Below are 21135 nucleotides of genomic sequence, written 5' to 3' on the forward strand. Positions count from 1 at the left end.
ACTATTTTCGTTATTTGTACATATGTGATTATGCACACAAGTGCAGGTACCAGCATAGGCTCTGATCCTCTGCAGCTGGAGTTACAGGCAGTTGATGCTGAAATGATGCTAGGAACTGAACTAAGAGCCTCTGGAGGAGTAGCATGTGGTCTTAGCCAGTAAGCCATCTCTTTAGCTCTTAAGACTTTATGCTATTATTTTTATTTATGTGTATTTGTCTGTATCAGTGAATGCCACTTGTGTTCTGGAGCCCATGATGGTCAGAGGAGCCCATGGAATAGGCGATATAGATGATAAAAGGTATCAAGAGCGCTGGAGCCAGATTCAGATCCTTCCAAGAACAGCATGTTAACCACAAAACCACCTTCCTAGCATCTGAAATATATTCTCTTCATTTGTTTTTTATTTTTGTTTTGTTCATTTTTGAGAGAGGAAAATGTGGGTCTTACTATGTAGAACTGTCTGGTCTAAAACTCACAGTCTGGACTGGAACTCAGAGGTCTGGTTACCTCTGCCTCCAAGTACTCAGACTAAAGAAACGCGCCACCGCACTTGGCTTCTGCAGTATATTCTTAAGGTATATTGTTTTTATATGTACAAAAGCATCTATTAAAATATTAATATGTACATTTAAAACTTTCCTTGAAACTTTAAAGAAATCCCAAGCTATTTTCTACTTTCATTCTTTTCATAGGCCTTTCCTCACATGTGTTCTTGCCTAGCATCACTTGACCTGGTACCGAATATACTAGATTAGTAGGCAGTTAGTAAGTGGCTAAGTATGACGTAATCATCTGGACTATAAACACCTGGGAGACTGAGACAGGAAGACTATGAATCTAAGGAGGGAAGGGAGGGGAGGGGAGGAAAGGGAGAGAGAGAGAGGGAGAGGGAGAGGGAGAGGGAGAGGGAGAGGGAGAGGGAGAGGGAGAGGGAGAGGGAGAGGGAGAGGGAGAGGGAGAGGGAGAGGGAGAGGGAGAGGGAGAGGGAGAGGGAGAGGGAGAGGGAGAGGGAGAGGGAGAGGGAGAGGGAGAGGGAGAGGGAGAGGGAGAGAATCTCAAATCTACTCAGTATCTATGTGTCTTCTCCTTGATTCTGTTCCCTTGGCAGTCTCTATTAGCTTATTTTTTCCAACATAAAAGATATAAGAATCAGGTCAGACCCAGCAACTTAATTTAGAAAAGGTCTGACAGACAATGAAATTCAGATCATAAGCAGTTTTGTGGTATCCCGGTGGCAAGTAGAGAGGCAACATTTCAACTTTTATCTGCTTAACTTGAGGGAATAGTGATATTTAAATATAATGTAAATGTAAGTTCAGTGGACAGAGCTCTGACTCCACGGGAATGTTAGAAACGGCAACAAATGCAGGAGACTGTCCAGTTATCCCAGTTCTAATGAGTCACCCGCTGAAGCCACCAGAAAATATTTACAGAACAACTGCTGAGCCCAGGAATGTGAAGAAGAAATGAAAGACCAAAGTCCCCAAACAGCTGCCACACAAGAGGCAGGAAGCCCGTAGGAGCCCATCACCTACCTCCACAGAGAAGGCCTTTGTGTCTCAGACAGGAGAAGTTGTCACACTGGCAGTAAGGTCCGTAGATGCTTCCGTACGGCGATAAGTGGCAGATGCACTGCCCACAATAGCAGTCACCCCTTCCACTGCATGAAGGGTGACCCGGGGACTCCTTGCAGGAATCCGTGCTCACCATATCCTCACCACACTCGCAGTGAGGACCCATGTGGCCGGGGTTGCAGGTACACACCCCACACTGGAAGGAGCCATTCCCATTGTGACACTTAGAGCTGTTAGTTTCTATTTCTCTCTGGCAGTCGCAGTCACATTCTGCACTGACGAGTATTTCTAGGGTGTCCCCCAGCCCCACTGGCTTTATGATGAGGTTCCTGCTTCTTTTCTCACAGTTGGATACGCTCACAGTCACATTGAAGGATGCCTGGTAAAGAAAATGCTGGTTATTGCTTCCTCTATCCAGCAACCTGCAGGATTTGAGATAAAGCTGGTGAGACTGGCTTCTCCAAGAAACCCAGCTTCAGCAAGCTGAGCTAGCTAGCCTGCAACCCATCAAATTGTTGTTTCTAAAGATCTACCAGGGATCTACTTACTGTGTCTCCAACTTTCATGTGGGAGCATTTCTTTTGGTGTGGGAAGAGGACACCATTGTTACAGAGAGCTGTGAAAGACAGGTTGAGTCCTTCTGTGTCCCCTAACACTTCCAGTTCCACCTCAGACCGCAGTTCCTTTAGTGTAGACAAGAAAGGGTTAAGGGAAATCATAAGTAAAAAGGAAATCCAGCCAGAAGAAGAAACTGCTTGATGCTAGGGAGATGATTTAGTGCGTAAAACTCTTGCTGTGGAAGGAGGGCCTGAGTTCTAATTCTCAGGACCCATGTAAAGAGGATCCCAGGACTTAAGTCTGTACTCTCCAACCTATGATGTGCTGCCAGGCAGAGACAAGAGAAGCCTGGCTTGCTTTCTGGCATACGTAGCAGCGAATTAACAAGAAATAAGAGACTCCCTATCTTAAACAAGGTGAAAGGTGAGAACCAACACCCATATGCATGCTTAGGTGTATGTGAGTGTGCTCGTGCATGTTCACGTGATATACGCATACGAGAACAAAATAAACAACTATAAATTCATAAAGCTAAATTGAACATAAAAATTCATCATTTCATCAATCAAGCAGGACTGTGATATATATTATATATGTGATATATACTGTATGTGTGTATATATATATCTAGATATATAGATATAGATATATACAGTGTGTGTGTGTGTGTGTGTGTGTATGTGTGTATTCCTCAGACATTGTCAATGTTGAGATATACTATCTCATGATAAGTAAGCTATGACAATATTTCTGAAGGTGTTTTTGCACAGCATGGGACAGTCAGGAGCCAATTATTGCCTGCAAGTTGTTTCATGCACTCTGAAGGATTCAGCAAGTTCTCCTGACCTGGGTTGCATAGCTTGGCATCATAAAGACAGTGCTTTTGCTTATGTACCAGTGGTGCATATGTAACAATGTACAGATATGATAATGGTACCCTTCACTTGTACGCATCGATGTGTCTTGGTTCTCAGAGAGCCCCCATGCTGCTCTCAGAGGGGAGCAGGCTCTCATCTATCCCTAGCAATGAACATTTACTTCACTGATAGCAAATTTACATTCTGCCGCTTTGTTGGGTCCATTTCTGCATCTATAATAACTGTTCATTTCAATATTGAGTCATAGTTCAAAAATTATAAGCATATCTTACAATAGCTACTACACTTAACATTTTAAGTAGCAAAAGCGAATGTGATGATTTGAAATAGCAATCATCGCGATTGTGATGAAGATGATACTCTCTTTGCCACCTGACACGTAATGGCTGTAAAGACCTCACTAATTACAAAATGGACCTCTATTTGTTCTCTTACCAGGATGGATGGGAATCAAACATAGGTCCTGCATAATGCCACCCCAACACTCACCAATGAGTTATACCTCCAGACCCCCCAAATCTTAGAGGTGTTAAAGTATGGTGTGTGGGAGAGTTGTACCTTAAAGTTATTTGGGGGAATTATTATGCCTTGACTGTCAAGTCAGATCTTGGATAAGACTGAATTTCTATTCTGAGAGGTTCTCATCTTGCTTTTTCTATTCCTCAGTTACTTATAACATATATAAGGAAACAAAACAAAAATGTCAAACAATAAAACCTAATAAAGTACTTAAATATCATAAGTCGAGTTATATTTCAATTCATACAAAAAGTTTTGAGTTCATGCCTATTTTATTGTTGGTGTGTATCATGTATGTATGTATGTATGTATGTATGTATGTATATATGTATGTATGCATCTCTCTGTCTATCTCTCTACCTATCGTCTATCATCTATCATCTATATACCTATGACACTGGGGGTATAATGTGCTCTATCCCTTTCCCTCAATTTTGGCAGTGTAAAAGCACCTTTTGCTTGAATTTTTTTCTGAAGTATAATTTGTCCCACTGCATGGAACAATAACTCGGCTTCTTCCAAAGTCTGGTGTACACATGAAAGTATATATGCTCATGAGCTCATGCGCACAAGGGCACACTTGTGTAAGTGTGTGTGTGTGTGTGTGTGTGTAAGCCACAGGACAACTCAGGTGTTGGTTCCAGAGACCACCCATTTTGTTTATTGAGTCAGGGTCTCTCATTAGCCTCCTACTCACCAAATTGGCTAGGCTGGCTGGCCAGCAAGCTCCAGGCATCTGCCTGTCTGGGCCTTCACAATGGGATTGCAGTGTGCACCGTGCCAGCTTCTCTGTGTGCCTTCTGGGGATCCAACTTAAGTGCTCATGCATGAAAGTTAAGTGCCTTATTGAACAAGCTATTGTCTCAGTCCTCCAAAGTGTGTTATGCTAAAATCACCAAGAATTAGGGGGAAGTAATGCAGGAGAGAGTGGGAGGGTTGGTCAGAAGCTGAATAAGAAAAAAGGGATGTGTGTGCTGGTGACAATAAGAATTAGTGGGTGGCATTGTCTAACCTAAACAACAGGAATCTCAGCATTGAAATAATTGAGTACTAGTGTACAAATTTTATTGGGAATATTACGAAGGTATATTTCCCAAGTAAAGGATATAAACGCTAATTTATTTTTCTCATCATTCCACTCATTATTATTATTATTATTATTATTATTATTATTATTATTATTATTTTTAGCATCTCCTACAAGGCTGGGCAAAGAACACAAATGAATTCCTTCCTAGAGGTAAAATTCCAGTAGAGCAGCCAACCCCCTGCAGCCACACTTCAGTTGCCTTTAGTATGTAGTAAGGGAAGGAAGGAAATTAATGAGTGGGTGAGAGAGTACACAACCATTTTAAGTGTTTTCTTTTTTATATCAAGACAGCATTTAAAAACACTTAACTAATGTTTGTAGCTACAAGTGGCTTCTGCCTTGCTAGAAGTTAATCAATCTCTCTCTCTCTCTCACCTAAAGAAGAAATTCTGTCTATAGGTTTTTCTATTTGAAAGTCTTTTCCAAATGCATTTAAGAATAACAGAATAAAAAATAATATTACTAAACAAGTGTCACAATCTTTTACACACGTCACCTCATGAATCAAATTGCTTCAACAAGAACTTCAGAATAATGTAACCTAGCAGATTGGTAGGTGCTTCTTGCTATTTTCCTTTATGTAAATGAGTGTTTTGTCTGTATGTATGCCTGTTTATGTGTGCACACTATGTGTGTATGCCTGTGTATGTGTGCACACTATGTGTGTATACCTGTGTATGTGTGCATACTATGTATGCATGCCTGTGTATGTGTGCACACTATGTGTGTATGACTGTGTATGTGTGCACACTATGTGTGTATGCCTGTGTATGTGTGCACACTATGTGTGTATGCCTGTGTATGTGTGCACACTATGTGTGTATGCCTGTGTATGTGTGCACACTATGTGTGTATGCCTGTGTATGTGTGCACACTATGTGTGTGTGCCTGTGTATGTGTGCACACTATGTGTGTATGCCTGTGTATGTGTGCACACTATGTGTGTGTGCCTGTGTATGTGTGCACACTATGTGTGTATGCCTGTGTATGTGTGCACACTATGTGTGTATGCCTGTGTATGTGTGCACACTATGTGTGTATGCCTGTGTATGTGTGCACACTATGTGTGTGTGCCTGTGTATGTGTGCACACTATGTGTGTATGCCTGTGTATGTGTGCACACTATGTGTGTATGCCTGTGTATGTGTGCACACTATGTGTGTATGCCTGTGTATGTGTGCACACTATGTGTGTGTGCCTGTGTATGTGTGCACACTATGTGTGTATGCCTGTGTATGTGTGCACACTATGTGTGTATGCCTGTGTATGTGTGCACACTATGTGTGTATGCCTGTGTATGTGTGCACACTATGTGTGTATGCCTGTGTATGTGTGCACACTATGTGTGTGTGCCTGTGTATGTGTGCACACTATGTGTGTATGCCTGTGTATGTGTGCACACTATGTGTGTGTGCCTGTGTATGTGTGCACACTATGTGTGTATGCCTGTGTATGTGTGCACACTATGTGTGTATGCCTGTGTATGTGTGCACACTATGTGTGTATGCCTGTGTATGTGTGCACACTGTGTATGCATGCCTGTGTATGTGTGCACACTATGTGTGTATGCCTGTGTATGTGTGCACACTATGTATGTATGCTTGTGTATGTGTGCACACTATGTGTGTATGCCTGTGTATGTGTGCACACTATGTGTGTATGCCTGTGTATGTATGCACACTGTGTATGCATGCCTGTGTATGTGTGCACACTATGTGTGTATGCCTGTGTATGTGTGCACACTATGTATGTATGCTTGTGTATGTGTGCACACTATGTATGCATGCCTGTGTATGTGTGCACACTATGTATGCATGCCTGTGTATGTGTGCACACTATGTATGCATTCCTGTGTATGTGTGCACACTGTGTGTGCCCAGTGCCAGTGGAGGCCTGAGAAGGGCACCATACCCTCCTGGAACTGGAGCCACAGATGTTTGTGAGCTGCCACATGGGCGCTGAGAATTAAACCCACACTTTCAACAAGAGTATCCAGTGCTCCTAACCCCTGAGCCATCTTTCCAGGCCCAGTCCTTGGTGTTTTTGAGGTCATAAATTAAGACCCAAAATTCCATTCAAATGTGTAATGACTTGATCTCAACTACCTTGTAAACTGCATGAGCAATCTGGAAATTCTAAGTGAGACAATCCCTGGAACGAAGCAAGTAGGGGCGTGGATGGGGTTGGCAGATGGGCTGAGTAATAGCCACTGTTGCCTTGTTTGCCTAATTTCTTTGAAGTGGTTAGCAGCCAACACTTTCTAGAGTATAAAACTAAAGAAAATGGAATGCAGTATAAGCCAGGGAAGGGATTGCTTTGTGATTCTATTTGAGTCTACACATTAGAACTTTAGTTAGTGCATGAGAAAGTGGAGGCACACACAGTGTGTGTGTGTGTGTGTGTTGTTGTTGTTGTTGTTGCTGTTGTTAGGACTTTCTGACTGGAAGAATTTTAAGGATGAGCTGACATGTGATTAATTTTTGATGAGTGCTAAGAAAACTGCAACATCTGATCATTGCTAGGGAGTTGTACAGTGGTAGTGGATACCGCTGTGCTTCATTCTCTGAAGAAAATGGAGTCTTTGAGAAGGGGTAGCTTGCTTTCCACCTTGTTGCACAAGTTTTGAAATTGGTGGGGTAGTGTCAAAAATCGCATGGGGGTTATTATTTATCTTCCAAAACCCTCCCTCGGCCCTTCCTCTGAACGGCTCCAAGATGTCTGTGGAAGGAATCGCAGGAGGATAACTTTCTAAAAAGCTGCTCAGGTGATTCTGCCTGTAGTTTAGATAAGGAACACTGGCTTTATACCCACCATTAGGGTAGATCATTACATATGGATCATTAATGGGCAATTTTCAAACATCAAAATTTTGGAGAAATTTATTATTACCATTCCTTATTAGGTAATTGCTCTTTGAAAAAAAAATCCTGGAGCTTTACTGACTTCTAAAAGTTTTTCTTTTTCTTCTTCTTTTTTTAATGTCTATCCAAATTTTAGGATTATTTATTGTTTATTTATTTGTAAAGAAAGACAAAAAAGGAAAATGATGTTTACGACCAAAAGACCAGCATGTGGCAGTTAGAGCCTGCCTTACTCTGATCTTCACGTGACCAACTGTCCCCAACCCCTGCCCAGTGACTTTCCCCCTCCGATGGATGGACTCTGAGCTGGAACTGTGAACCGAAATTGAGCCTTTCTCCCCTATGCTTCTCTTCTCGGGGTGTTTCATCAGAGCAACCAGGAAAGCTTAGACAGTGGCCTCTGCTCCTTTGGAAATACTAGGGAACCTGATAGATATACCGCTTACTGAGCTTTTGGTATTTTGGCGTGTGGTTAGCTCTTGTAGTTTTCTCCCTTTGGACCTGTGGGGTTAGATCCCCACATAACACACTGGCAATTTATGCTGTTGTTTGTTTGTTTAGCAGAGAGGTGTTCACTCATGACTCAGAGTCTTTTCCGTTGCATTAACGTTTTCCCGGAGGCCACACTTCTGTGTAGGTTATAATCCTAAAACAACCTCAGTGTGGAGGTCTTTGGTTTTTCTACCTACTACTCCCTTTGGAAAGATGGGTGAAATAAGTAAATACGAATCTGTATTTCAGTTGCATGGATGGAGAGGAGCTTTCTTTGGATGAACAGTGCTTCCACAAACAAACGGAAGTGCATTTTCCCTACCTACATCTTAGTGTCTGGATGGCAATGAGGTGCTGTAAAGGGAGCCAACTGCTTGCAAGGGGAAATAGCATACTTCATAAGCGGAGATGATCAGCTGAAGGATGTTCCCAGAATCCTTCTGAAGCAGTCCCACGGTTGCTCCAGGAATGAGTTTTGCATAGTTCTGTAAACAACAACAGAACAGGGAATGAGACAATGCTTGATGGTTCACAGTAACTGAGAAATGCTAAGGGCAAAGTTCAGCTTGCTGTCAGTGGTACCCTCTGATTAACTAGCCCCAGGATGCTGGCTACAAGTGGCTCTAAGTTGCCACTGGGGAATCTATGTTTGTCATATTCCACAGCTGGGATTTAGACCACATCAGAGTCAAGTCTCAAGTCCTAATGAGATTTACGTAACATCCTTTGACTAGAAGTTTTGGGCAGGCCTCCATGAATGTCTTTCTTTTCCCATTGTTGCAGAAACCACATTTTGGTGCACACAGAGGGAAGTAAGGAACGAGGTTGCTTCTGTCATTGGGTCTAGAGCTCTTAATGAACGGTCAGCTGGTGGAGAAAAGGAGGGAAGGCTTGCATGTTAGCTGTTAACTCTCCAACTCTCCATTAACTCTCTGCTTCTACTTGTGATGAGCAGCCCTGTAGGGAGTCAGGATAGTCCTAGAACTAGTTGGAATTGCTCCTGCCTGCATCGTGATTCATTAGAACCAGTCCTGACTAGTTTGCATTCTCTGTTTATATCGATTCTCCTGGGATGGCCTTTCCACCCTGGGAGGACATCCACTATTGGTTTAACATTCTAGGCCTGGAGTGTGGCCAGAAGATTAGGCTTTGCAAAGAAGAATCAAATTATACATTCAGGGCATCTCTATAGGTCCAAGGAAATTTTGACACCCTATCTGTCCTGGCTAGTTTTAGATCAACTTATAGACACAATCTATAGTCCTCAGAGAAGGGTGGGTGGTCACTCAATTGAGAAGATGCCTCAGTAAGATGAGGCTGTAGGCAAGCCTGTAGGGCATTTTCTTAATTAGTGATTAATGCAGGAGGCCTCAGCCCATTGTGGGTGCTGCCAATTCTGTGCTGGTTGTCCTAAGTTCTATAAGACAGTAGGCTGAGCAAACCCTGAGGAATCAGCCAGTAAGTAGCGTTCCGCCGGTCCTGACCTTCAGTGATGGACTTTATAAGCCAAATGAACCCTTTCATCTCAAGTTCCTTTTGGTCGTGGTGTTCCATCGTAGTGATAATAACCCTGACTAAGACTTTCTCTTATTCCAGAGACCATTGAAGTGGTTCAGGAAATGCCCAGAACTCGATTAGAATAGTCATCGCTAATTACGATAGTGACTCTAAAGAAGCCAGACCCAGGGGAAGAGAGAGAAGCAAAGGAGCCCTGAAGCTGGCCCAAGGTCATAATGCAAAGGCACCTGGTGGCCCCCCAGGCCTGTCAGCGGTATGCACCTGGGGAAACCCTAGCTCTCTCCACTTCTAGTATGGAAACAATGGGCTTCAGTTTGGGGGGGAAGGGGGTTGAAACATTCTACTTAGTCCCATGTTCATGTTCAAAGTTGCTGAAATCTGAATCCTCAGATGTGTCAGCTGCTGCCACTTTGATGCTGTACTTTAGTATTGAGGGGGCCAAGGGCAGCAGTGGCAGGTGACACTTCTCATCTTACTCCTTCCAATCACAGCATGTTGGAGAAGGCCCCTTACATTTCCCAGAGTAAGGGAGAGCTTGTGAAAACTGAGGACAGCCCTGCCTCGCCGACTTACCTCTTCAAATAAACACATGTCACAAAGGGCCATGAAGCATGAGACTGCGGTTAACAGCAAATACCTACATAGGAGCTTGGATTCCACTGGAGTGGAGCCGGGGGATGTGTGCAAATTTGCCTGATCTTGGAAGAGACGGTTGCGGAAACCTTTGTTCTAGACAAAGAAAGGTTTGGATCCTTTTGAAAAGGAATCTCAAGGTCCTTAGCTGGGCACAGAATTGCCACTCTTGAAGGACATTTTAGTATCTCCAAGGATGAGATGCTGTGGTTTTTTTGCAAGCACCAGTTCAAGTGGCTCTGCATTTGGGGTTAATTCTTGGCTAATGATGCTGATCCCACCCGCTTCTTAATGTGTAATTACCATCCTGCATGCGGTATGACATTTGGCATTTGGCTATTAGGACAAGTGCTTAATGTTAATCACACTTGCTGATTGCCACTAGAGCCAGGGTACAAAGGAAGCTGGCAGCCAGTAGCAGTAGCCAGTGATGACACTGGCAATTATACGGAGGAAAACTATTAATTAATTTTTGGATGCTGATTTCTCCCCCAAACTATTTCAAATAATTAACTAGAAACATGACAATTTGGCTTAATGGTATAACACTGTGAAAACTTGGGCTTTAAATCTGTAGAGCATTATGATCATTGTAAGTACGTATCAAATGCCTTTCCTTCGCTAAAACCTTAAAGCGACGTTGTAAACTGTTGTGATTAAACGTGTTTAAAGTTAGAGAAGAGCTGCCTTTCACGCCTGCTGATGAATTACAGCCCTATGAGTAAGACAGTGGTGTCAGCAACAGTGAAGGCCATAAACACGATGGCACAGGAGCTCATTAGAAATGCAGTCTCACGTGTGGCCGCAGACTCTCTATTCTCCCTCCGCGGATTATCCTAATTACAGAGCTTCTTGGATCCCCCTGCTGCACCGCCCAGGAGTTCCTGGCTGTGTGCTCTTTTGGATCACCTGGGTTTTCCTATTTATTTGTTCACTCTGCTTCCATCTCAAAAAAGGATGACTTGTTTGCTTAACAGTGCGTGTTTGCACGTGGCAAGGGATCGCTCAGCCGGCAGCCATCGGACAACACCGTGTCTAAATTTATCCCCTAACACTCCGACCTCCTCTTCAGAGAGCATCTCCACACTCAGTGGCACTCAGTGCCCAGCTGTCAGACCAGTTTTAGGTATGCACATTGGCTTGGCTAAGAGCAGGGGGATGCATGATTACCTATGTCACCTGTGGACTGGCAGGGAGTGGCTTTCTCCTCTGATAGAATGACTGAGGACCTTGGTAAGCATTCTTTGCTATGGGAGGGCTCTTGACATTTCTGCCTTGCAAGGGACAGACAGCTCCTGACAGGATGTCCATTCCTGCTCTGGTGCACTTCCTCTAGAGGAACTCTCAAGAGGTCCACTGACTTCTGGGTGGAAGTTTAGTATTAACTGTCGTCTTTCAGGCCCTCCTGATTTGCTTTTTTGCCCTGGAGGGTGGTGATTCAAGCCTAGATCTCTCCACATCCTCCTCTTGTAACATGGCTACAGTCTCGAAGACTCCTCATTACCTCCAAGCTCATTGGCCATGGTTTTCTACTGACCACACTCTTCATGTCTCTTGTTCAATGGAGGAAATCAGTTATCAACGTTCCACACATCCCCTGGAAGCTTGCATAAACAACTTAGGAAACTCAGTGCTTAGCAGCCACTGCTGGTTTCCGTCTGGGCTTGTGCTTGCTTGTTCCTCTCTATGCAGCCTCAGTAATGTATCACGGGTACCACGACTTTATCTTATGCACAGCACTGTTTTTAATCTCGGCAACACTTATTCATCGTTGTATCAGTAGTCTACCTCAAAATATACTTGTTAACTATAGTTTACTGAAATGCATTTACCAGGATGTTGGCTCGGATCTAATCTGCTCACAAATATTTCATCTAATCTAACAAAGATTTTTCTCACTTCTTTATCTTTACTTCTTCCTAATAAGTATTCTCCCATCCTATATTTTTCTCTCTATAGTGCACACATAGCATATACCCACTGAGAGTAGGAAGAAGCCCAAAGCTTCCAATGCTCACTGCCCTTAAGTGGCATACTTCCTCTAGCAAGGCCACACCTCTTAAGCCCCTTAAATGATGCCACCAACTAGGGACCCAGTATTCAAGTCTGTGAACCTATGGAGACATTCTCACTCAAACCACCACAACCCTCCTGGGCTTGGGCTAAAAAAAAAAATAAAAGTTTTAAGTAGAAAACAAAAATCACTACCCATAGAAAGAGTGATGAATAAGACTTCAAAGGAAGAATTCCATCTATAGATCTAATGCTGCCCCCATCAAAGTACAAACAAGTTATTTTGTAGATCTCAATAAACGTATGCTAAAGTCTATAAGAAGCAGCAAAAGGCCCAGAATAGCCAACTGAAGTAGAGGAAGTGAACTTCAAGACTTACTATAAAGCTCCAGTCCTCAAAAAGTATGGTATCGACAAATAGATCAATTAAAAAGAACAGGAAGCCCAGAAACTGGCTAACAGAGTAAAATCAATGGATCTTTCCCAACAAGCAAGAACATTATGAAGAAGCAAAAGTAGTCTTCTTGGCAAATAGTACTGGAACAACTGTCCATGCACACCACAAACGAATCTACACACATATGTGCATCCCACCCTTGGTAAAATCTAACTCCAAAAGGAGACTAGCCTACTTGAAAGACTGAAAAACATATCTCATAAAAGATATCACAGGAGAAATTTTAGATGGTCTTGACTTTGGGTGATGACATTTTGCTACCATACTGAAAAAATTGATCCACGAGGTAGATGAAAGATGAGCTAGGTGTAAGGAAAAACAGTTATGATACGGAAAAGACAATTTAAGAGAACGAGAAGACAAGCCACAGGATACATCACATAAAGCTCTGTTACTTCGGAGGACCTCTTAAAACTCAACAAGAAAACAATCTTATTTTCAAAGGAGTTGAAGACCCTCCCAGATGCCTCACCAAAGAAGACATGCAGACGGCAAAGAAGCACCTGAAAATATACTCCATGCCAAGCCACCAGAAACACGGATTCCCTAATTCCATTGTCCCACGGTGCCTTCGCCTCAAGCATCTGACACTCTGTGCCTCCATGAAAGAACACTGTTCCTGTTAGATTAAGAGTCCATGTGTGATACATGGTGATTTTGTCCCCATTGAGCCTACTTAAGGTCACATCTCTAGTAATGGGAGTTGGATACTTTTCTGGGGGGGCATCGTGCAGAACAGAGGGGTGTATGCGTTGTTCGCTTTAGCCTTACACCTTTAGTTGAATCAGGGCAGGTGGTATCTTGCCCAGGCACCAAAGTTTAGGTGGTGGAAGCAGACTGTGGCTCCAGGCCAACGCTCGCTGTCTTCTATTAGGTTGCCGTGGGAGGGATGGGTACAAATGCCAACAGCAAATGAGCAAGGGTGTCTCATTAGAAAGTTAAGATCTCAATGCCCTCTATGTATGCTTAGTGACTCAGATTTTAAAACACTTTCCTACCCAGTGCAGGAATGTCAAACTCGAATGCTGCGGCTCAAAAGAAACGTAGGAAGGAATGAAAAGCTGGGTGGGGCTAGATGGGGTAGTACCCAGGAAACCAGTACTCTCTTATTTATCTTGTCCTTGGTGGTAAAGCCTTGCTTCTGTGGAAAAGCATGTGATTCTTCCAGAATTGGAGCCTGGACCTGCTGACATAAATGATTCCGAGTTCAACTGCAAAGGCTTTCTGCTTCAGGGCCTTTCATTCATTCTTGTGAGGTTTTTATTTCCCCAGTTCTCATTGTCCATTATCAGTAAACGCAGGGCTCTGGGTATTATGCAAAAGTTTACCCCTAAGCTTCCCTCTGTTACCAGGACACCCAAGATTCCAAGAGGAACCTGTCATTGTTTCTGGCAAGAGAGTGGCATGACTGTCTGTCTCTGGGTTGCATGATATCTGCGTTGACTTCAGGCTTTCCATTGTCAGCATTCCTCGGGCAGGCAGGCAGGCAGGCAGGCAAGATGGGAGTGTGCTAATTAAATCAGGTGCTTGATCTTGAAGTCGGTACCAGCAATGACTAGGTAGTCAGCCTTGGAACTTTTGAGCACTACCTGTCTTTCTCCCAGTCTGCCCGGAATGTCAGCCAAGAGCAGTAGCACACACACAGCTGAGCGAGTACTCTAGAGCAATCACTGTGATAAGGGAAAAACGAGTGGGCTGCAGTGCAGACTGTTACGAGACAAACAGATGCGCACAGGCATCCGAGTGGAGGAGATTCTGAGAACAAAGGGGCTGTGTGGAGTATTTGTTACCCAGGACACTTCATGGCTCCTCTTAATGAGATTAGCCTGCTTTCAGAGATGGAGGGCACACCTTGGCTACAGAATGAACGTCCAGACTCTCTAAGCTTTAGAAAGGCCTTTTAAAATGAAAGGGGAGATGGGTTTCAGTAACAGCATGTGTGCTCTGCAGAGCAATGGACAGGTAATAAAACTTTGAAGAATCGCTGGAAGGAAGGTTATAGAGGGGACAAGAAGATAACAAACAGAGTGTGTGCAAGGACTGCTACAGAGCCATGAGCCTCCGCACTCCAAGTGCTGCAAATGGACCAGAGCATCAGCATCTCCTTGGAGCTTGTCACACATGCTGAGTTATAGACATATCACATAGACATCTGCATCAGAGCCTGCGTGTTCATAAGGTGCAGAATGGTTGGCTATACAGAGGAAATGGGAAGATGCTGACCTCAGTGTCTGATCCAATGGTGTCAATTTAATCAGGTCAGGATGTGGCCTGAGTAATAATTTGGCTTTTAAAAGCTGCCTAGGACAGTCTGATAAGAACCAACAATTGAGAACCATATGTAAACAATAGTCTGTGACTTGGAAAATAAGGACATTATATCTTATAATATAATGTTAGTCTTATGAAGTGTTCAGTATTCAGCCAGCCATACGCTTGTGTGGGCATCTCTGCTTTGCTACAAAAGTGGTATATTTTGAGTGTCTGCTCTCCGTGGACCTGCCTTCTCCTTCTACCTTAGGTCACTCCAAGCTGACTGACTTTTGAATGTTCTTATTCTGTTCCTTGTATATTCTGGGGATGGGTTGTTTGCTACCCCAGGGCCTTTGCATGTGTCTATTCTCGATGCCTCTCAACTTTCTGGTTGCTAGCACAACCCCTCTTGGATGGAGTCTTCTCTGAAGATCCTCTTCATGGAAAACTCTCAGTCTTTCCATTTGGCTGTTCTCCATTGCTGAACACCATTCCCTTCCATTCCTTGGGCAGCACATTTAAAAGTCACTCTTTGTTATTTCTTCATTTGTCCTTTTTTTTTGTCCACTTCCCTTCAGTAGACTAAGCCCACAAGGACAGAACCTGCCTTATATTCTCTGTTCTCCCAGTGCCCCGTAAGTATAAAGCACACAAACTATTAAATGAATGAATGAATGAATGAATGAGCAAGCTATGACCTGTCACCCATTTTTATAATAACAGGAGCCCATGAATCTTCATATAGTATGGTAGAGCTGTATGCTCATAACTCAGAAGGCTTGGATGACCTTTGACCCTTACCAACAGGCTCCCAAAGAAAATAGAGCATGGTATGGTTTGAACCCTGATGACTCCTGCAGGCTTCTGCTTTGAACTCTTGTTCTATAGTGGTTGGTGCTGTTTGGCAGGTGGAACCTGCCTAGTTGTCGAACCCCTAGGAGATGGCAGTGGCTGGGGCGGAATGAGCAGGATGACTGAAGTAAGGTCCTAGGGAGGGGTTTCTGAAGGTTGTGGGTAGCCTCTGTCACCTGCCTCCTCTTGCTTCCTGTTCTTCTGTGATGTGAACGCCATTTGCACCATGTGGAATTCCTCTAGACTTTCTTACTGTGATGGGCTGAAACCTTTGACACTGTCAGCCAGAATAACTCTGTCCTTTTGCAACCTGTTTCCTTGGGAGCTGTCGCCATAGTGGTACAAAGGTAACCAATATGCAAGTTTTAGTTGGGTTCCACTAAACAATGAACATTTTCTAATTTAAGATATCATCAGTATTGCACGGGACATATTTTTACTAAAAAGGATTTGTTGTTTATTTGAAATTCAATTTTAACTACCTATTCTGCGTCTTATGAACAAAAAATCTTTTCAATCCTATGAAATAAGTGTTCCAGCCCCTGAAATAATGAATGAAGGATGTCCAAACTATTCAAATTCAACAGCTGTTTTTCTTTTCTTTAATTTTTCTGTTTACTTTCTGACAATTCAATATCGCAGGGAGTACAAAGTATTCAACTCTTATTAGAATTAGGCCCTTTTAGTATATCTTAGGTTCTCTCTGAAAATTGGGCATGAAATTAAAATACATATTTCTCCCAAGCTTTATGTCCAGTGGGCCACCGGTTTAACTTGCTCTCTTGGGTCAATGCTCTAGTGAGTGTTGAAAAGGCAGTGCCTACTGAGTGGAAGATAATCCGTTACAGTTAGGCCAGTTAGACTGCTCCATATGGTTGGCAAGTGCCCCGTGTGCACTGTTGGGATTTGGCCATCCCAGCAGTGACACACACGATAGCCATTACAACCATGAGAATGCCTAGAGAAAGCAGAGAGCGGAGTAACACAGCACTCTGAGGTGCAGACTTAGGTCCACAGATAGTGAAGTCCTGAGCAAAGCGACACGGTCAGAGATGTGAAAATAGATGCTAAAAGTAATTACTTGGCTTTATGAATGTTAAAATTTGCTCATGGGAAACAAAGAGAAAGCACATAACATGAGAACGTGTGAAAAACTAAGTCTGGGATGGGGGGAGTGACTTACCTCTATAGTTTAGGGGCTAATGGGGAGAAAGAACAAACACCATCTTATTTTTACTTTTGGTAATACCAAACACTGAACTCGGGGGCTTTGTTAACACTGGCAAGTGTTCTACCACTGAGCTACATCTAAGATCTATTTTTTATTTTGAGGAAAGCTCTTAAAAGTTGCTGCGACTGGCCTTGAACTTGTGACCCTCCTACTTTAGCCTCTAACTCAGCTGGGAACACAGACCTGTGCCACCAGGTGTGGCTCAGTTTGTTTTTATTTTACAGCCGAAATCCTATAAATATAAAAACCATCGGCTTAGAATATTGTAGAGTAACCTTGATTTCGAGCTAATGTTATTCTTGTTAATAAAAGTGATTGATGTATAATTTCATACAATTTAATTCTTATGCCTTTCTAAGACTATAAACATATAAACTCATTTAAAAAATGGGAACATACTTAATATGTACAGTATGGTAGCAATTATGTTAAAATATGCAAATACATTCAAAGAAAAAGGAAGAAAGGCTTATTCTAAAATGTCAACCGTGGTTAGCTCTGTCTGAGGCGTTGGTTTATGAGTGACTTTTTTTTCCTCCTGCTTTTCTGCATCTCATTCCCTCCCTCTCTTTTGTGCAAATGCAGCATCAAGTTTGTAACTAAAAAGAGAGAAGCTTTGGTTTGGTTTGGTTTGGTTTGGTTTGGTTTGGTTTAGTTTTTCTTAGCTTCCATCCTTCATTGCTGGTAAGACAGTATGAAATACAAGAGTAACTTGCCCAAACTATAAAGGTAACTTTGAAGATGCCATTTCCTTGGGACTCAGAGGCCTCACTTAAAGATGTGTGGATCCATGATGTAAACGCAGGGAAGGGTACAGCGACATCATCCACAGTGCTGCACAGTTGCACATAACTGAGTGCCCTCAGTTACAGAAAGATGTGGATGGAGTCACGTGACACCACAGATATCTCCCTGGATCGAACACAGACCGCTGAGCATGGCAAGGCCAATATGCTTAAGGCCACAAAACTATGCACTGAAAAATGAATTAAAATAAAGTATATATCATACATGCTTTTTACTGCAATATGAAAATATAAGGAAAATATCTCCCTGCCCCCCTCAAGCCATTAGAATTCCTCCTTTCCCAGAATCAATCATTGGCTGCTAAATCTTGTAGGTCATTGAGTTCAGTTCTTCAATCAAGCGAGAGGAAGATGGGAGAAATTAAATCTGCACAGTGAAATGTGCTGGCATGTCATTAACACAGAATCAGTTATGGATGCGCCTATATTTTAATAGCGTAAAAACAAGTGTAAGAATGATGAACACAATGTTCAGGATCCTGGCTGCCTCACAGAGAGGAAGGCAGAGAACACAGACAGGAGGTTAGTCAGTGGGCACATGAGAAGCTTTCCTTCTTCAGAGGGAGCCAATATGATGGCATTATTAGATTGGGGGTAACTTAGCGGTGGCCATGCCACTCTAAGCATACCCTGCTTTTCTGTATGCTTAAATTATGTCAACTTAATAAATCCACAGCCTTCGTAGAGTCCTGTCCTCATTTTATCTCTCTCATTGGAACCAGAGATAATGAGAATCCTAGATGTGAAAAATGGGTTTAGATGGCAACCCAGTGAAATCGTGCTTCCTGGCTAGGTGGCTTCTTTCCATCACAGGGAAGAATCACTGGGCTCAATTCAAGTCTATAGAGTCTTAACTTGCTTCACTCATCTAAACTAATGGCAACAATAAAGGACCTTAGGTCAAAGACTGCCTGGCCTTGAAGACTGTCATGTAGAGAGTTCCTCTGCTGGTTCCTGGGTCACACAGCTCTGTTCCACCCTTAGGCTCTGGGCCTTTACAGAGATGTTTAAAGCTGTCGGTGAAAGGCTCTTGGCTGGTGGCCTATTAGTGCTCAGGAATTGCTGTGCTTTGCCGCTACCACAGCTTGGGTGTGGGTCAACTGTGACTTTTCCCAGTGGTTGTGGCTACAGACTCTGGTTATCTGGGTCAAAATTCTGCCCCATACAAGTTGCTTTGCTAATCTGTGGTGATATATGGAGATTAAGTGATAAAGCAAGTGTAAAACTCTCAATCTCCAGGTGGCCACTCATTGTTCTCTTCGTCATCATGGTCATTGCTCTATGCCATCCCCAGGCCTGAGCTTTCTCCCCCACCAGGCACAAGGCAAGGTGTGCTACTGTTGGCATCAAAACCAGTTTTATGGTTGCCAACTAATCTGCTACCTCTTCTAACAAAGATAATGAATAGATAACAAAACAAACACTGATTGACTGAAAAACATACAAACTCATTAGCAAAAGTCTGTCAAAGAACGCCGTCCCCCTCCTCCTGGTCTCTACAGTGCTCCCACCTTATTTTTGTGGGTTCATAACTGATTTACAAGTCTGCTAGTAATGCTTGAGACCTCTTGAGGCAGACATCGTACCTTTTTCTTGTGGTCACACTCTGGCTGGTCTTCTAGGAGGTGCTCAAGAGATAGCTGATGACTGAATGAGTGGGTGGCAGACTATGTAGTCAGCAGCATCATAGCCCAATAATGATACCCTAGACATCCTAGGTGCTACTCTAGTGTTCAAACATTCAGCCTGTGTAGTGACGAGATCTCCTGTTTGTATATGACAGGACCCAGTAAGGGAATCTCATGAAGGCTCTATTTCAAACTCGTGTCTTTCTTCTCTCTTATGTTTGGAGTACAAGCCTTTCGATCCTTTAAGAGAAAAGTCCCTATGTGTTAGCTAACAGTGACTACTGATGCTTGGGCAGAGTTGGGATTTACTGGTTAGCCTAATTCAGTAGGTGCCTACGAGTCTGAGGACACGAGTTTTATTTCCAAATCCTTTCTTTCTGAGGGATATTCCAGTTAATGAGGAAAGTGTAGGCAGCTGGCTCTCCTCGGGCTTTGTTCCTAGATACCATCAATTAAGGAGAAATCAAACATCTTCCCTATTACACTCGAATCAAGAGCAATTTATTAACTCCATGGCGATGTCACATAATCACAAAATTGCCTTTTCTCCCTGATGATTTTATTTGCATTAAAATCCCAAGTTTGGAATATCCAATTATAGCATGAGACTGAGAGGATGGGGAATAGCTTCTTAGAGTAGGTCCTAAGATCAGCCAGACTTGCTATCTGTGTGGAGATCATCCGAATTCATGGCCAGCTCCAGGGCTGGTCACTGACTGGTTAAAATGGAGGTCATCTGGGCCTAGTCTTTTTAGTCTACAAATACTGAGGGCAGAGAGATCAAGTGATTGCTATTGAACTGGAATTGTTTTGATCTTTTCCAACAAGAACATTAGAAAACAAAACCACAATTGAACCAATTAACAGACAGCAAGGAGGTCCCATTTTTATTTTATCTCCCTCCAGCTCTCCATGCCTCTGACCCTCCCTTGCTACAGTGACTAGCTCAAAGAACAGTCAAAGGAAGAAAGGGAAAAAGAAAACCGGGGTTATTGATTCCTGAAACATGGACACTTATGGACAGGACGTGATTATCCTGAGCCATGCAAGAACACACGGCTTGCAACATGTCGCGGCAGCTCTTCAGACTTGCTATTTGATCAAATGTGTGCCAGTGGATAATTGCTCAGGGGGTCTCCGTGCTATGGCCCAGTGAGAAGGGAGGCTGCAGAGCTTCTCCAGCAGATCTGTCCTGAGACAGATGGGATGGCTCAGCTTTCCTCTCTGGTGCCATCTGGGTCCAGGACGGAATGTAAGGGGACACCTTAGGCTGCAGTGCATCCTAGCAATGGTCAGGAGCCCACACCTGCTCTGTGTGCCCAGGCTTCTTCAACCCTGACAAGCATTTGTCACACCAAGCCCCAAGTCCCCATTTTTATTGCATTTTTATATTCCTTTAACAACATCATTGAGACTTGGCCTAAACAGAAAGACATATAAGACACCATTCTCTTCAAAGATCTAGCAGCTGAGAGCTTCCTGTCTTTAGGGGAAGGGGTCTCTGAAGATGTAAGGACCTGTCTGTACTTCTGTGCTCAAGCGTTAGACATGTCATTCTGTCCTAGCAACCACAGGCCATCAGTGAGGGAGGGTGTGGACTGTGGTGGAACTGGAGACGCCTGCTGTAGATGGACTCATTGCCTCAGGCTCCCACCATAAACACGAGCTCCTGGAACTGGCATTGCTGCTAGCCCTTCACACCTCTACCCTCCCAGCTAGCTGCAGACATTTTGAAAATATATAGATATCGTAAAGCCTTGCAAATAACAT

General features: G+C 43.3%; 1 protein-coding gene across 6 annotated transcripts in view; it reads right to left on the reverse strand.

Moving 5' to 3' along the window:
* Itgb6 (integrin beta 6) overlaps positions 1 to 21135 on the reverse strand; it is a 124312-nt gene that overhangs the window by 27919 nt on the left and 75258 nt on the right. For all 6 annotated transcript variants that reach the window (NM_001159564.1, XM_006498808.4, XM_006498809.1 and 3 more), the window contains 3 exons: positions 8370 to 8459; positions 2125 to 2259; positions 1538 to 1955 (listed from right to left, as the gene is read on the reverse strand). In NM_001159564.1, the coding sequence (NP_001153036.1) occupies positions 1538 to 1955; positions 2125 to 2259; positions 8370 to 8459 (643 nt within the window). The remainder of the gene's footprint in view (positions 1 to 1537; positions 1956 to 2124; positions 2260 to 8369; positions 8460 to 21135) is intronic.

Source organism: Mus musculus, chromosome 2, assembly GCF_000001635.26.
Source record: "Mus musculus strain C57BL/6J chromosome 2, GRCm38.p6 C57BL/6J".
In the NCBI taxonomy this organism is placed as follows: domain Eukaryota; kingdom Metazoa; phylum Chordata; class Mammalia; order Rodentia; family Muridae; genus Mus; species Mus musculus.